At 37.8% G+C, this 17,642-nt stretch overlaps 1 protein-coding gene across 8 annotated transcripts in view; it reads left to right on the top strand.

Annotated features, from left to right (window-relative positions):
- The first annotated feature begins 1,950 nt into the window (after positions 1–1,950).
- CPLANE1 (ciliogenesis and planar polarity effector complex subunit 1) overlaps positions 1,951–17,642 on the top strand; it is a 148,359-nt gene continuing 132,667 nt past the window's right edge. For 5 of the 8 annotated variants that reach the window (XM_069096164.1, XM_069096166.1, XM_069096160.1 and 2 more), the window contains exons 1-9: positions 1,952–2,224; positions 4,717–4,848; positions 7,243–7,378; positions 7,752–7,871; positions 8,201–8,433; positions 9,381–9,487; positions 10,385–10,541; positions 15,093–15,196; positions 16,752–16,934. In XM_069096164.1, the coding sequence (XP_068952265.1) occupies positions 4,768–4,848; positions 7,243–7,378; positions 7,752–7,871; positions 8,201–8,433; positions 9,381–9,487; positions 10,385–10,541; positions 15,093–15,196; positions 16,752–16,934 (1,121 nt within the window). In that variant the 5' untranslated portion in view covers positions 1,952–2,224; positions 4,717–4,767. Of the gene's footprint in view, positions 2,225–4,716; positions 4,849–7,242; positions 7,379–7,750; positions 7,872–8,200; positions 8,434–9,380; positions 9,488–10,384; positions 10,542–15,092; positions 15,197–16,751; positions 16,935–17,642 lie in introns of those variants that run through there. The other 3 variants (XM_069096163.1, XM_069096162.1, XM_069096167.1) reach the window with 3 other exon arrangements.

Genomic DNA, 17,642 nt, shown 5'->3' with positions numbered 1-17,642 from the left:
TAGTTGAGGGTATCTAAGGACCATATTGTGAAGGAGGACTTAGATGTTCTGTTTAGCCCCCAAGGATAAAAACCAAGAGTAATTGAAAGTGTGGGTAAGAGGGAAGTTTCAAGACGTGAATTTAGGCTTGATGTCAGGAAAATCATCCTAAGAACTAGAGCTGTCTAAAAGTACCATGGGTAGTGGATTCCTTAGAGGTTTTCAGGCAGAGGTTGAACCAGCACTCATGTGAGTTACAGTGGAGATTGAATTAGATGGTTCCTGAGGTCTCTTCCACCTCTCAGATCCTATGATTTCTGTGATTCTCTCTTCTAAAACCATTTCCAGTAAGCCTTTCTTGATCCTCCCCCCACCCCCACCTCCATCTGCTAATTCCCTTTCTCCTAACCTGCCTAAAGCATTTGTCATTTTCCATTTTTGTCAATCTTGCCAGTCTGATAGGTGGGAAATAGAATCTCAGAGTTCTTTAATTTACATTTCTCTAATTCCTGATTTAGAGCAATTTTTTTTAGTATGGCTTTTGGTAGCTTAGATTTCCTAAGCCTTTTTAAAAGTTAGAAAAAGGGGGGCAGCTACATGGTGCAGTGAATAGAGTTCTGGCCCTGGAGTCAGGAGGACCTGAGTTCAAATCTGACCTCAGACACTTACTAGCCATGTGACCTTGGGCAAGTAACTTAACCCTAATTACCCTGCCTTCCCCCCTCCAAAAAAAAAAGACAAAAAAAGTTATGAAATTGCTGGAAAAATAAAAATGCTAAATAAAGAACTTAAAAAATTCTCCTGATCATAGATTAATGCTTTATTTGTGAAGTGAGTGAATCAATAGATAAATGAATGGGGGGGGGGGTGAGCCACATACTAAACAGAGTAGGACAGATCAGAGAGAAGGCAAGAATGATAGGAAGAGATAGAGAAAGACAGAAGGGAGGGGGAACTAAAGAGCCCTAAATAAAAGAGGCAAACAACTTAGGTGGACATGAAAATCCAGGATTGTGAGAAGTAGGAGATGAAGAGGTGGTGGCTGAAGAAGGAAGAAGCACAAAAGAGAAGGTGGAGTAGGGGAGAGAGAGAGAGAGAGAGAGAGAGAGAGAGAGAGAGAGAGAGAGAGGGAGAGAGAGACAGGCGGACCTATGAAGTTGATAAGAAATGAGGAGCTCCAGGAGGAAGGGAGGGAGAGAAAGGGAGAGGGACAGAGAGACGGTGGAAGAAAGCAAAGGAGGAGATTAGAAAGGATGAAGGGATGTCTAAAAGAGGGGAAGGTGGGAACAAAGATGGGTATGGAGAGAGTAAGTATTTGGCCTTTCCCAGAGTGCCAAGGAAAATTGAGGAGGATGGGGAAAGGGAGATGGGAGGGCAGAGGAAAATGTTTGCTTTTGGGAAACTCCTAAGGTCCTTTACCGACTCCAATCTAAGATCAAAGGCCCATCTTAATATTCTATAGTTGTTATATGGCAATGAAACAGAAAATAGCTGCCTTCCATGAAGTGAAAATCAATATCACAGAGAAGGCAACGGAGATCACATGGTAGGTGTGAGCAAGCTGCAACATAGAAAGAAGAACAGAAATGAAAGACGTCATCAAACAGTTGTATAAGAATAAGGAAAGGGGGCTGATTATGTGACCAAAGCATTCGTGTGGGAGAAGAGAAAGATGAAGGAAGGTGAGGGAGGGAGGGAAGAAGCTAGGTAAGACAGGAAGACGGCTGAAGGACAGAGGAGGATGGGGGATGACGGTGTAAGGAAGGATGATGTGGAGGGACGGAGGGGAGAGGATGAGGAGAGAGCAGGATGGCAGGGAGGAGGTTGGGAGGATATGGGAGAGGATGGGAAATGGAGGAAGGGAGGTGGATGGGAGGGAGAGGAAGGGAAGGGAGGAGGGAGGGAGGGGAGCATGGGAGGGAGAGGGAGGGAAGGAAGGAGGGAAGGGGGAGGATGGGAGAGGGAGGGAGGAGACCCCATCCTTCGGGACGCTCTGAGCATGCGCAGCGGCCTCAGCTCGGCGGCCGCAGGGAGGCGGCTGCTGTGGGTGTTGGGGCTGAGAGGCCCGAGGCAGGGCTGAGGCGGGAAGCGGGGAGGTGAGCCCGGGACCTGTGTCCAGGGGAAGCCCGGGCCTCGCGGCTTCTCACCCTCCTTCTCGCCGGCGCAGGCCCTGCTTCGACGCTCGTTCAGAGGCTCCTGAGCCCTCAGTTCGGCCTACGCCGCTCCGTCACCCCACCCCGCCCAGGTAGGTCTCTCCGGCCCCTCCCCGCAGAGTCCGCGCCCCCCCTAGATTCCTAGCTATCCCCCCCGCTCCCGCCCCGGGCTCCCCCTGCTTTCACATCAGTGACCTCCCCCCACCCCTCCATCCATCCGTCCTACCTGGAGGGACCGAGCGTTGGGCCTGGGGTCTGCGAGACCCGAGTTCAGATCCCGCCCCAGACACTTATTAGCTGGGTGACCCTGGGCAATTCACTGGATTTCTCTCTCGGCGTCAGTTTCTCTTCTGTAAAATAGGGATCATAGTGGCACCGATCTGTTCTGGTTGTTGTTGAGAATATAGTTAAATAATATTTGTGACTCATTTGTAAAGCGCTTAGTACAATGCCTGGCACATAGTAGGCTCTATATAAATGCTTCTTCCCTCCTTCCCCTTCCTAATTCATTGTCAGTCTTCCTCCAAGCCCCTGCCTCTCTCATTCTTCCTTCTCCTCCTTCATCCCATCCTCTTTAAACAGATTTATTTACTTAGCATTGTCTATTTTATTGTGAAATTATTTATCAACAAACATTTCAGTAAACAAAGAAAACAAAAATTGCATATTGAAACGGGGAAATTAATTTGTCTTCAAAATAGTATGTTAAATTTAGCAGGATTGTAAAAAAAATAACCTATTTTTGTCCCCTTTTGTTTTCTAAGGTGTTTTTTTTCATTAATGCCTCTCTCTCTGCATTTGTCACTTAATGGTTAATTTCCCTATTCCCCTCCTCCCTTGTAACAAAGAATAGGCAAGGAAAAAAATCAACACATTGGCTATATCTCAGCATCCATGTCTCATTCAAATGTATTAAGGTCATCTCCTGTCTGCCAGGAATGAATACTTCACCATTAGTGGCCCCTCACCCTTTATGGACCCCCCCCCCCCCAGTATCTAGGCAAGCTCCCTAATCCCTGCTTCTTGGTTTCCACGGTTTGCCTCAAGACTCAGCTCAAATCCCACCTTCAGTAGGAGATTTTTCCCCTTGTCCTTCCAGTAGTATGTTGGTGCCTCCCTCCCCTTTCAGACTGCCTTCCATTCATTGTGTATAAATCTCTAATGTACGTAGTAGTTTATTGTTGTCTCTCCCAATACAGTATGTGCTCCTTGACTACAGTGTCTGTTTTTTTGCCTTTCTTTGTGACCCTGGTGCTTAGCTTAGTGAATGCTTGTGGACTAACAAGGGCCCTCTTGGCCCTTGAGAAGTAGGTTATCTGCATCACTCATCTGGGTCTCTGGTACACATATCTGACCGCAGAAATGGCTCAATCTCACTCTTTTCATTTCCCTATACTACTTATTCTCTGCTTTTCCCCTCTTGCTCAGAACAGAATAGGTTCCCAGAAGTATTAGTGTTCTTCGCTGGAGTGACATGGAAATGGGCTACACTTTCTAGATGAAAAAGCATCATATAATCTAAATTAGCAGGCCCTAGCAAACCTACAGGTTCAACATTTCAGTATCCAAGAAGAGGGCTACCAGTTAAAATATTTCCCTCTGGGGATAAAAAGCCTACCAGATAGATGATTGTGTTTCACCCTGTGTAGAATACAGACTAGATCTTAGAATTGTTTATGGCACAAGTAAATTACATCTGCTAGTTTAAATAAAGACAATACTTTCCTGTAGTATTGGTTTACAGCCTTAATGTTTTATTCATTGCATCTCATTCTAATTTTTTTCATTATGAAGTTTATTTTTAGAGCACTGTTGCCTAAACTTTTTCCTCACTGAAATGAATGGATTTTGTTGCGATTGGGAAACTTATTAATATCTATCAGCAGCATAAATTTCTAGAGAACTATGTATTGTGGTACAGTAAGCTATATAGTCTTAGTTTTTTCTCTAAAACATTGTCTTTTCCCTTGACTAAAATGAGCAGAGCTCTATTACCAGAAAAAGGAATATCTTGTTAGGTCAGTTATTTTTTTTTTAAGAATTGTGCTTATGATTTTACATTTTATTTAGTTTGCAAGGAGGTAATCATCAAAATAAAAAAATTTTGTACAATCGAAAAACTAAATTACACACAGATCAAAATATAAAGCATGGGAATTACTGTTGAATAATTTTTTATTTTTTTTGCTTTTTCGAGTGCAGTTGGGGTTAAATGACTTGCCCAAGGTCACACAGCTAGTTTTTATGTTAAGTGTCTGAGGCTGGATTTGAACTCAGGTTCTCCTGACTCCAGGGCTGGTGCTCTATTCACTGTGCCACCTAGCCGTCCCCTTGAATAATCTTTTAGGAAAGGCTTGAACAGTATCTCTGTTTTTGAGCTGATGTATTTCACTCCTCAGAATACTATTTGTTTTTTTTTTTCTGGAGGATGGAAGTGGGTAGGGAGTTGGGGGAGAGAGAGAAGTTGTCAAGATCTGTTGTCTAAAAAGGAGTCTTCCCCCAATATTAAAAAGTTTATGTGTATATGTGAAATAAAAAAATATATTTATTTATTTGTTGTTTTTCCCCACTATCATTCATTAAGGCATCCTGTAACCTTTTCCTAATTATTTTACTCATTGATATTCTTGACAACATGGAGGTAAACCTAGAAGTTTTATTATCAACAAGCATCAAACAGAAAAAACCTTGGCCTCGAATTTCCTGGCTGGGACAGGTAGGTATTTCTTTTCATTCATATAAATTTATACGTATTTGTTAAATGTTTTATATCACATATATAAATATATATATATTACTTCTAAGATAGAATAAGTTGAATAAAACATCCTTTCACTTGAAAGTAAAATGCTTCCTTTCCTATTTGAGGTATATTAATAGGCAGACTATGTTGCTTATAGATATTGACTCTTGGCGGGACTTTAGTTGATCCTCTAGACCAATCTTGTTTTACAGATGAGGCAGTTGAGGCGAAAGGGGGAAAAATGATTGGCCTGCTCAAGGTCACAGGTGATATACCCAGCATTTAGTGCAGATACTCTAATGCCATCCAAGGATAGTGCTTTTCAACCTTCCTAAATAAATGTGATTTGAAAAAAATATGTAAAGATCTTTTTCATTTTAGGGAAATTATTTCTCCAAAAAGAATTTATTTGAAAAATATATTTTGCTGTCAGTTAAATTTTTTTATATTATTTGGAGCTAGGGTGGTGTAAATCTGAAGAGGGGAAACTTCTGAAGGTAGGACAAGTAGGGATGGGAGCCAGATCAGATCACAACCCCTTCATGCCTCCTCAAGATGGGTTTGTGAACTTCAGCAACTCCTCTGCATCCTCCACCTAAAGATACAACTCAAATAAGATGCTTCTTTAATACTTAATTGTATCTGTGATCTTATCAGAGGGGGTATTCCTTATGATTGTTTAGATTGCAGCTTCTGCTTACCTTCTGAGTCTGTGCAGGTCATGTATAAGCTCTTCCATGGATCTACAAAGGATCTACCTGACATCTTGGGAGGCTTCCTATGTTCTTTGTACATTTTGAAAGTTCCAGTGGAGCCCTTGGGCTGTACCTCTGTGATCCTTTCCTCTTGCCATTTGACTAGGTCACTTACTTTTCTGATCACATATTTCCTTCATGGTGTCCTTTTTTTCTATTCTTGTGGGTCAGTCACCATTGGGCAAATTGTCTAAATTACTTCCACTGACTGTACTTTGATTCCTCAGAGACTGTGGTATTCTCAGCCTTAGAGAGTTGAAGAGAAGACATTTGCGTTAAAAAAAGTTTTTTGCCTCAGGGAGCAGCTTGGAATTGGTAAAAGCATGCATAATGTCTCAGGTGTAATTCAGATAGCTTTCTTTCCCCTATTTACTACTTTGTTGTTCACTGGCTGTGTTTGGCCCAGATAGACATACTAATATACTAATTTAATAGACTGGACATTTAGCTGCATATCATAGTCTGGACAATAGGCATTCTTCATCTATGTAGATACATTTGTATAAATTATTAGACTGATATCTTTTGCATAATCATGGATTTCATTGTGGCAACCCGTATTAAGTCAGCCCAATAAACTCAACAAAGAGGAGTTAGGTAGAAAACTTGCAAAGGGAATCCCTTTTCTGTTTGAACCTTGTACAAGACCTCTTCTGTAACAGTTACATAATTCTGAATAAATCTCCTGTGACTGACCAGAGACTTAATGTTGTTGTTGCTGTTCAGTCATTTCTGTCACTCTTCATGACTTCTTTTGGGGTTTTCTTGGCAAAGATGCTTGAGTGGTTTGCCATTTTCTTCTCTAGCAAAGAATTAATAGATTATATCTATCTATAATATGGCATAGTACAAGAGTTCTTAATCTGGACTTCTTGGATGGCCAAGGTGTCCATGAACAGATCTCAGGGGATGTGTTAATTTAGGGAAAAACAATCACATCTTTATTTTCACTAATCTCTAACTGAAATTTAGCACTTCAATTGTTTAAAATAATTATTCTTAGAAGGGTTACATAGGCTTCACTAGGTTGCTAGAAAGGTCTGTGACTCAAAAGAGGTTAAGAACCCATGGCATAGTGGATAGAAAACTGTACTTGGAGTTAGGAAGAATTAGGGAAGAATCTTGCTTTTGATACTTAACAAAGCTGTATGACCCCGATCAAATCCTTTGACCTACCTGAGCCTTAATTTCCTCACCTCCAAAGTGGGAATGATTGTAGTCCCTACCTCACAGGAGTGTTGGGAAGCTCAAATGAGATAGTATATGTAAAGTGCTTGTGTAGTAAGCCTAGAAGACCCCTTTGCAACTCAAAACCCCAAACTGCACGAAATTTTTAAAGTAACTATTAGAGAGTTGTGAACTAGCAGATAACATGTTGGAAAAGGTACTTAGTACTTACATAACAAAGATACTTAGAAACAGTGGAAAACTCTTAGCTTTCACTGTGTATGTCCATTATATGATTTCTGACTAAAATGTAAAATCATTTTCAAACTGGATTTCATCTTCTGTCTTTCTGGTCTTGCCTTTTTATTGGTGCTACCATAGTTAGAACAAGTGAAGGGATAATTCTTTTTGCACCTCAGTGTTTTCAATGTTTCTTCTTCTGTAGGAAAAGGAAGCTATTTTCCTTTTGGATGATAAGTATATAAATGAAATTAATTTGCTGTCTGGAAAGACAAAGAAGAAAATACCTCGTCTGCAGCTTTTGCTGAAAAATGTTGTCAGCTTAACAACTTCCAGTAATGGTTAAGTATTACTGATATTTTTAAAATCCTAAATTAAATTGATTTTGGAAGTAATAGTTGCATGGATAGAGAACTGATCTTGAGCCAGGAAGACCTGGTTAAAGCCCTGCCTCTGACATTTACTGACTGTGAGTTTGGTGAAGTCACTTAACTTCTTAGTTTTCCAGACAATTCTTTAATACTGTGAATTGCAGAGTAGCTACTGATCTGTACTGGTAGAGAGTTTCCTTGTTGGGAGTTCCCTATACTAATGAAATCCCATAGAAAAATGAATTTCAGTTTGTAGTAATTCATGATTGAAGTGAATGGCAGAACATTTTCACCTATTTTAATAACATTAGTTTAGAAGGAATACTTTTCTTTTTGGAAACAGATGCTTGGCTAGCTGGGTTACTTAACACTGGTGAAATTTTTCTTTGGAACAAAGATCAAGACTGCTTGAAAACTGTATCTGCAACTGAAGAGTCTAAGAAACTGATCACGGTAGCTTTAGGTAGGAATCTCTTAATCGTCTGTTTGTATCAAAAAATAGAAGGGGGGAAGTATAAAAATTCTATTTGAAATTTTTTTGATTGTTTTTGGTGACACCTGTCTCTGGTGTACCTAGCATTTTTGTGCGTAATATAAATTCATCCTTACTAACACTGTTTTCTTCTTTTGCACATGTTTTGTGTGTTTTGAGTGTTTTTTCTTTTTAATTTATAAAGTTAATGTATTAGGAATTTCTAATTGGTAGGGAAGAAAAATTGGTACATTAAAAAAAAAAATTTATAGAGCTAGGAATTTTGGCCTTCTGATGAATGGTTATTTTCCCCCCACCAGAATGTTCTCTGAGACTATATATCTATGTATCAGGAGATGGAAAAAGAGTTCTACTTACCATACCTTCTGGATGCATCTTGTTGTGGGAATGTTTGGAGTCTGAGAATATTATATATTCCAAAAACTCTTCACTGTTCGGTCAGTGGACACAAATCAAACCTGAAAAATCAATCATTTTGCCTTCTCCTGAAGATAAAGAAGCTGTAGTAGATGCTGTTTTTATAAGAAATGAGGTAAATTTGAAATTAGGCAGATATTATGTGATTTGAAATAGAGGAAAAAGTTGATCGTGTGATATATTTTAGCAAAAAGTGTAGAATTCCAGCTATATATTGGGATGGTAATTGTAAGAATAACTCATTAGTTATATGAAAAATTTTCAACATTTCCTGTCCACAGTTCTTTAAATATTGAAAAGAATATGGTTTAGACTCGTAAGAGATTTTTTGTGATATTTCTTTCAATAGCATATGCAACAATATAGAATTAATGAGATTAAAACTGATAAGTAATTCACATTTAGTTTGGAATATTATATTTTTAAATTGTGTTGTTTGAATTCTAAGGCCCCTTTACCTCAGGTTTTCTTATAAAAAAGTATGTGCTAATGCTTTAAAAAAAAATTTTATTGATTTTTAAAATGTTTTCCTAGTGTACCTCCTTTCTAGAGAGCCAGCATTTTGATAAAGAATTTAAAAATAAAAAACAATTGTACAAAACTAATCAATATATAAATAAATCTGACTATATGTATAGTATTCTACACCCATGAATTCCCTTGTCCTAGTTCTGCTTTTTTTACTTTCCCTTATTTCAGAAGTCTTTCCATATTTCTTTATGTATCTAGTACTTGTCATTCTTAATTACATTATGATGTTCAGTTGACTATGGCATGTCATTCTTTTACTGATGGACAGTGAGTTGTTTCTAAGCTTTTGCTATTATAAGTAATACAACTATAAATATTCTCATAGCCTTTTATAATATTCTTAGATTGTATTTTAACAGTGGGATCATTGAGTCAAAGGATATGATTTTTAAAATTTGTACTCTACTGCCAGTTGGATATGAGAGGTGTTTTAGTTTTGGCTATCAAATTAGTTTATAATGATGTTAACTTATTAAATCTTTTTGTAAGGTAAAAGTAAAGTTGTTTTTTTTGTTTGTTTTGTTTTGGCAGTTGCTTGGTGATTGCTGCTTATGTTCATTTACCTTTTATTCTGGGGAATATTTGATGTTAACATTTTTGGCACTTCAGTGGCATGAAAATATATCTCAATCTATTAGGTGAGAACAACTTTTAATAATAAACAAAACCTAAACCCCCTTTATGTACCCTCTGTTTAAGTTCTTTTAGTCCAAATGCAAAATAATAAACAAAAAGTAAAATAGATAAACATCCATGGACTGTTCCCTGTACTTTCCAGGATAAGAAAAAAACAAAACAAAAAAGAGTTTTATTTCATTCTTTGAGGTTGATGTTTAAAAATTTGGGACCCATGAAGTCTTTGTCCTTTTTTGTATTGCTTATTTTCTTGGAACTGGAAAAGTTGTTAATCGTGACCTAGTGTGAACCTCATTTATGTTAAGACTATCGGAACACATAATTTGGAAAAAGTTAAAAAAACAAATTGGAATTTAAAAAGAAATGTGGCCTGTTTGTACATATGAATTTCTCTATTTTTATTTCCTATCAAAATGTTTATTAATTTATGTATAGATACAATAGAATAATATTAACTCACTTAAAACTTTTAAGTTTTACCAAGCACTTTCCTTACAACAACCTTGTAGTGTAGGTAGTACAGATTAATATTACATCATTTTTCAAATGATGGAACTCAGACAGAGATGAGTGAAATGATTTCCTCCAAGTTAACACATCCTGTAAGTAGTAGAACCAGTACTGATTGCCAGTCCCTCATCTCTGAACATTAGGAAATCCAGGCCCATTAGATCAGGAAGCTTTGGACTATTAATAAAACACTTAGGTTGTTCTTATTTAACTGATGGCTGTTCTGTTCTGCCCCAGATGAAATTTTGAGGTATCTTGAAGATGGTCTTCAAAGGTAGAAATCAATAAAAGTATACACCTTTTATTTCGGCTATGTTAAATTTTAATTACTTTTTAAAATTAGCAGTATATGATGAATTTGTTATGATTCTGTTATTTTGCTTTTACAGTTCATTGTCATACCAGGTCCATTGGGCGCATCAAGAATGTTTTCTGTGTACCTTGGTTCCCAAATGTGAATCAGTAAAATCAAGAGGAGCCCTGATTATAGCATTTTCAAGGGATGGCCTTACTCTGGCAGTTGCTCTTAATCAGAAAGATCCAAAGGTCAGTAGAACTAATCTCTCCAGCTGAGTGGAATCTGTAAAAAGGCTGACTTGAAATCATCTTAGAATTTCCTTTGAATACATGATTTTATTCTCTAGATATTTTATTGCCTTAATAGTGAATTTCTAGAATAAATATTACTCTATTACTTTAGCAACTAGTAGTAGTTACTACTAGTATTAGTATTACTAGTACTCTAGCAACTGCTTGGGTAATTATATCCAAAGCTATGGTCTAGGATGGGGCAGCTAGATGATACAGAGGATACAGCACTGTACCTGGAGTCAGAAAGATCTGAGTTCACATCCAGCCACAGACACCTGCTAGCAGTGTGATCTTGGGCAAGTCACTTAACCCCTATTTGCCTCAATTTCTTATCTGTAAAGTGGGGCACACTGAAGAAGGAAGAGGCACACTGCTCTAGTATATTTGCCAAGAAAACTCCATGGATAAAAGTCCATGAGGTCATGTAGAGTCAGACATGACTGAAGGATTGAACTTTACCAACAAATGATCTAGGATTCCTTCAAGCCGCCTTACTACTTTTTGTGTATAAACAGGGGGCTCAGATCCCAGAGCTCTGAGATCTGAAGCAGTCCTGAAGCCCCTTTCAGAAGCAGATCATAAACCCTCTCCTGGATTTGTGGGACTCTGCTGCCTACCTAGGGATCCTTTAATTGGGGATTGGGCTAAAGTGGATCCTTAAGTGAATTCAGGTCCTCTGACTAGAGAGCTAGTGCTCTTTCCATTGTATCTAAGTCCTTGGTTGAACTCATGGTCAGCCTCAGGTATCTGGGTGACTTTCAGACAAGGGTTCTTAACATAGAATCTGGGGATTTGTTTTTTTTTGCAATTTTGGATATCTATTTCATTGCAGTTGATTTCCTCTGTAATTCTCTGTATTTTCCTTTTCTTTTATGCATTTATAAACATTCAAGGAAGGGTGCCATAACCTTCACCAGGTCGCTAAAGGGTGTTCATGACACCAAAAAAATTTAAAAACTCTGTTCTAAAACTTTATCAAGATCTAGGTTGAAGGTCAAAAGGACTTGTAAAGATCCACTTATTAATCAATCAAAAAACATTTAAATTTTTTTATTTATATCTTTTGTTTTTCATCACCTATATTTCCCCTTCTAGTCTTCTTAACTCTCCCTTCCAGAGAACCATCCCTTAAATAACAAAGTTAAAAAAAATAGAAAATAATTCAGCAAAACTAATTGATACATTGAAAAAAATCTGACATTACATGGAATGCTCAGCATTCAGGGAAACCTTCCTCCTTTACCCAAAGGTGTGGGGGGAGTTATCTGCTTACATATATTCTTTGGGACAAAGCTTCAATTAGCATTTAATAAGTGCCTTCCACGTGCTAGGTGTTGTGTAGACAAAAATTCCTACCCTCTTACATTCTAGGGGGAAAGACAGCATGTATAAATATAGGTAGATAGAAAATATATACAAAATTGTTAGAAGGTGATTTTGGTTGGAAGGACACTAGCAAGCATCTGGGCTGATTAGGAAAGGTTTCATGTAGCAGAGGTTCCTGAACCTCTATTGCTGCCACCTCTCTGGTGCAGGCCCTCATGCGTCACCTCTGGACTATTGAAATAGCCTGTTGGTGGGTCTTTCTGCCTCAGGTCTCCCCACTCCAGTCTGTATTCCACTTGACTGTCAAATTGAGAGCTTGAAAGCTTAGATCTGAACCTGCCATCTCTCTATTTAGTAAACTCCAGTGACCCCCAATTACCTTCAGAATCAAATACAGAATTTTCTGTCAGCCTTTCATAACTTGGCCTCTTCCGACCTTTTCTTGCCTACCTACCATACTCCCCTCCACATACCCTGTTATCCTGTGCCACCAGACTCCTTGTTCTTCAAACAAGATACTCTATCTCCCAACTAAGCATTTCCCTTGGCTCTCCCCCATGTCTGGAAGTCTCTCCCTCCTCATCACTTCCACCTGGTTTGTCCTTGGCTTCTCTCAAGTCTCAGCTAAAGTTCCACCTTTTGCAAGAAGCCTTTCTGGGACCTCCTTAATCTTAATGCCTTTTGCTTGTGTCTGTTCCCCATTTTATCCTGTATATATCTTATTTGGACATAGTTTGCATGCTGTCTCCCCCATTAAACTGTGAGATCCTTGAGTGCAGGGACTGTTTTTGGCCTCTCTTTGTATTCGTAGCATTTACATAGTACCTGGAACTCAGTGGGTATTTGATAAATGCTTTCTGACTGACTGACTGACTGACAGGTTTAACCCTTTCATTTGTGCTCTTAATCTCACCTTTTCCTGACTCCTCCAGAACCTTGTTTCTTCAGTCATTCCATTTCTCTCCCTCTTTACTGACTCTCATTGATTTGCTAACATGCTTAAATTCCCCTTACCTAAAAATAGATTTCACTTGACCCCAATATCCCCTAAACTTAATGCTTCAGCTCTTTCTTCTCCTTCATCTCCTTCTCCTTCTCAATATACTTCATTTAGGAAGTATATTCTATTTTTGCCTCTACTTCCATATTACCTTCTTGTGCTTCAGTCTCTTGCCATGTGTTGTCCTTCTCATGTACCCGTGTAATGAAATTGCGCTTCCTAGTGTCACCAAAAACCTATTGCTTGGTACAGGTGTTGACACTGACATCTGCTGTCACAGAACTTGTTATTCTTCAACAATGTTATGCTAATTTGCATTGTCAGTGGAAGTATGTGAGTTTGTTTTCTCTCAGTGCCATTTGCATAGAGTTTAAGCATTTTTATTTACTTTTACCAGTTGGATAGGAATACCTTAGTTGCTCTTTAAATTTGCATTTTTGAGGGGGGGGGAAGGCAAGGCATTTGGGGGTAAGTGACTTGCCCAAGGTCACACAGCTAAGTTAAGTGTCAAGTGTCTGAGGTCAGATTCGAACTCAGGTCCTCCTGACTCCAGGGCTGGTGCTCTATTCATTTTTTTTTTAAGCAATCGGGGTTAAGTAACTTGCTCAAGGTTACACGGCCAGTAATTTCTGGGTGTGGTGCTGAGCATCTGAGACCGGGATTTGATCCAGGTCATCCCGACACTGGAGCCGGTGCTCTTACTCGCTGAGCCACCTGGCCTCCCCTAAGCAATTGGGGTTAAGTAACTTGCTCAAGGTTACACGGCCAGGTGTTTCTGGGTGGGTGCTAAGTGTCTGAGCCCGGGATTCGATCTCCAGGTCTTCTCAACACTGGAGCTGGTGCTCTTTACTCACTGTGCTACCTGGCCGCCCCATGCTCTATTCATTTTGCCACCTAGCTGCCCCTAAATTTGCATTTTGATACTTATCTATGAGGCAGTTAGGTGGTACAGGGGTAGAATGCTGGGTTTGGAGTCAGGAAAACTAGTCTTCCTGAGTTTAAATGTGGTTTCAGATACTTGCTAGCTGTGTGACCCTGGCCAAGTCACTTAACCTTGTTTGTCTCAGTTCCTCATCTGTGAAATGAGCTGGAGAAGGAAATGGCAATCCACTCCCGTTTCTCTGCGAAGAAAACCCCAAATGCAGTTATGCAGAATTGTACATGACTGAAGAAAGACATAACACATGAGTTTGAACACAATCGCAAGTTTTTGTTTCTTCTTTTGTGAATTGCCTCTTATTTGTTCATTGGAGACTGGGTATTATGCCCTTTTAGTCTGATAGGAATAGCTTACAGGTTTTGGATATCAAGCTTTTTATGATATGATTGCTGAGAAAAATTTCCCACAGCATGTCACTTTTTTATCTTGTTTTTATTGTTCTTTTCTTCATTGAACAGTTTGAAAAAAGTTATTTCGTCAGCCTTATCCATAATTATTACTCTTATTTATTTGAGTAATAATGTATTTTCTACATTTGGAATTACATAATACTGTTTTCTTCTAAAATTTTTATTAAAAAAAACAAATTTTCATTTATCTAGCTGGAGTTTGTTATGGTATGATCTTATTTTATTTTTTTCTACATTGTTCTCCAGTTTCCTTGGACATAATTTCTTGAGTTATTGATAGCTTTTAGTGAGTATGGCATTTATTCCTATACAGGGGTATGCTAGACTCTTTTTTTTAACCTAGTAGCCTATAGTTTAGTGGTAGTTCTTTTATCTTTTAAAGTCAGTGATGGTAAGGCTCCCTCAGACTTTTTTAAAATCTAGTTTTCCTGCTTTTTTCCCCCCACATAAATTTCATTATCATTTCATGTAATTCTACAAAGTATATAATTGGTATTATTTCTAGTAATGGGATTTCAAGATCAATAGCTATGACCACTTTTATGAACTGGTAAAACCTGACCTTGGGCTAAAATTTTGCTTCACCATACCCTGCTATAACTATCTGCCCAATTTCTGTACTCCTGTGCTTCCCTTATATGACTGGAAATTTCTTAAGTTCAGTAGGACTTACTATGTATAGGATTGGTAGAACTGAGTCTAGTATTTTAATGTAAGTATTATTTTTAGTATTTTGATCTAAAATAAGAATTTATTAGTAAAGATTCTTACAGGTTACAAAATAATCCTCAGTTTATTTCTTTGTGTTTTTTTTTTTGTTTGTTTTCTAGGCCACACAAATTCTATTTATAAACATATTGAATTTTGTTACCCTCAGTGGTAGTCTTAAAGGTTGTAGCAATAAGAATCCTGTGGTTCCATCCAGACTCATTAGGTAAGATCTCTTTTAAAGAATGCCAAAATACTTTTACTTTTAAAGAAGTTATTACAGAGCAATTTTTAGAAGTCTTGGAATTTTACAGATGTCAAGGATCTGGTTTATATCCATTGTTGTTTATAGATGATATATTCTAGAAGTTTTGGATAGTAAAGTCTGTGAAACAATCACTATCACAAGAGAGGAAGGTACTAGAGAGGGTAATTGCATATAAAATTTTCTCTTTTTTTTCTCATCTTTATTTTTTCCCTTTTTTTCCTTCTTAGAGAGAAAGAGTTGAGGGCTGATGAGAAAACTCATATAAAGCAGAGAAACAGAACAGGACTAATAAGGAGATTTAGGGGTGGCTGGGATTATAATTTTTTAGTCTTACTTATATGTTAACATAAAACTGGCAAATTGGCATTTTGCCAAGTTGGCAAAATGCCGAAAGAAGCACAGTTCAAATCTGGTCTCAAACATTTAGTGACTCCTGAATAAGTCATTTAACCTCAGTCTGTCTTAGTTTTTCTAACTATAAAATGGGGATAATATTAGTAGTATTTTAAGATTAAATTAAAGAGAGTATTTGTAAAGTGCTTAGCACAGTTCCATGCACATAGTAAAACTTATTCCACTCCCTCTCTCCTTCCCCCTCTTCCCCCTCTTCCCCACCTTGCCTTTAGGCAAAACTGCAAGGAAGACAAAATTTATCTTCCTACTCTCTCTCTGGACCATTCTCCCCCTTTCCCCTTCTTCCATTACCCTTCCTTGCCATCCCTTAGGCACCTCAAATGTGTCTTTGACTATACAGCTTTATTCTCTTCACCCATATTTGCCCTCTTTCTTTTTTTTTTTTTTAAAGCAGTTGGGGTTAAGTAACTTGCTCAAGTTTACACATCCAGTTATTTCTGGGTGTGGTGCTAAGTATCAGAGCCCAGATTTGATCCCAGGTTATCCCGACTCTGGGGCTGGTGCTCTTACTCACTGTGCCACCTGGCCGCCCCTGCCCTCTTTCAAAATAACTTTTTTTCTTTCTTCCACAATCAAAATTCCCATTTCCCAAATGCTAGTGTTCTCAGCTGAGTATTGTATGATTTAGAAATCCCTAGCCTTTGGAGAGGAGATCATGCCTTTGGGAATGGGAACAGTAGGGTGGTATCTATAATGAATCTGAGGAAGAGGTGATACTAACTATTTGTGATGCTTCTAGGATGATCAGTGATCCCTGCTGTGTAGTTGGAGGCTGCTGTGTATAAATGCTCAATAGACTTACACCCCTAGTGGGTGGGTATTTGCATTTTGAAAGCAGATCTTGTTATCCAAATGAATGTGTTTCGTGGAATGTACAGAAAAAAGATTTTTTTCAGAACATGAATAAAAATATTCCCCAATATATAAAATACATGGAATCAGTGTTTTAGTTATAGCTAACTTTACACTGTTCCAACCCCATTAAATTTGTGTCTTTGGAACTCAGAAGATATCATTTGAGAAAACCTTGGATTTTTGAAAATGCAGCCTACATTTTATTGAAGATTTTTGTGAATGTGTTATTCTTTTCTTTTTCTAGGTCCTACTGGGTAGGTGATATCAGCTGGACTCACGACAGCCTTTTTCTGGCCTGTGTATTAAAACGTGGCTCCTTGGTTCTGTTGAGCTGTTTGGGTGAATTGCTAACTTTGATCACCTTTGGTTGCTCTGTAGAATTTGGACCAGCAGAATTTATTCCTCTTCATCCACTAATAACATATAGGTGAGATAGCATAATAACATATAAGTGAGACATAATTTTTAGTTGTTTTAATTTGTGATGGTATCTTCCTTCCTGTTACTTGGATAGTTTTTTTAATATAATTTCATCTTTCACATTATCTTTCTTTTGTGTCTGTCATTTCACTATCTGTTTCTTATTTATAGTTCTCTCCTATTTCTTATTATGGCTTTACCCTGGTGAAAAATTGACATTGTGGCCATGTAAGTATATTATTTACATGTCTTAATAGCATCAGAAAAATGTAAAATACTGACATGTTGCATTTCTTATGATAAAGGCTTAACCTTTTAAAAATTTTTAATTCAGGATTAATTTGGCACATGAGTTTTTGCGTTTGTCCTAGAAGTTTGGGTTAGTTTTTCTAAAATAGTGAGAAACTCTTGTTGATTAATCATATTGTCCTAAACTTTTGAGGTAGGAATGTATGAAACATACATCTATTTCTAATATTAATGTCACCTCTTATTAATTTTAATGTAGAATTTAAAGCAACCTTATAAAATTACTGACTAAACTAGCCATGGTTTTAGATTTATAACTTTGAATTTGTTTATTAGAGAATGACACTTATTAGTCATAGAGCACATTTTGGGAGGTATTTGTATGCTACACTGAAATTATTTTTTCACTTGTGTATTAAGTCACAGATGATTTATAATTAATAAGGGAATCAGTGATTCCCAATTT

Source organism: Petaurus breviceps, unplaced genomic scaffold (assembly GCF_028583685.1).
Source record: "Petaurus breviceps papuanus isolate PSGF00001 unplaced genomic scaffold, PetGlider_PUasm1.0 229, whole genome shotgun sequence".
Classification (NCBI taxonomy): Eukaryota; Metazoa; Chordata; class Mammalia; order Diprotodontia; family Petauridae; genus Petaurus; species Petaurus breviceps.
The sequence above is the reverse complement of the archived record's forward strand: the minus strand, read 5'-3'. Positions and strand labels throughout refer to the sequence as shown.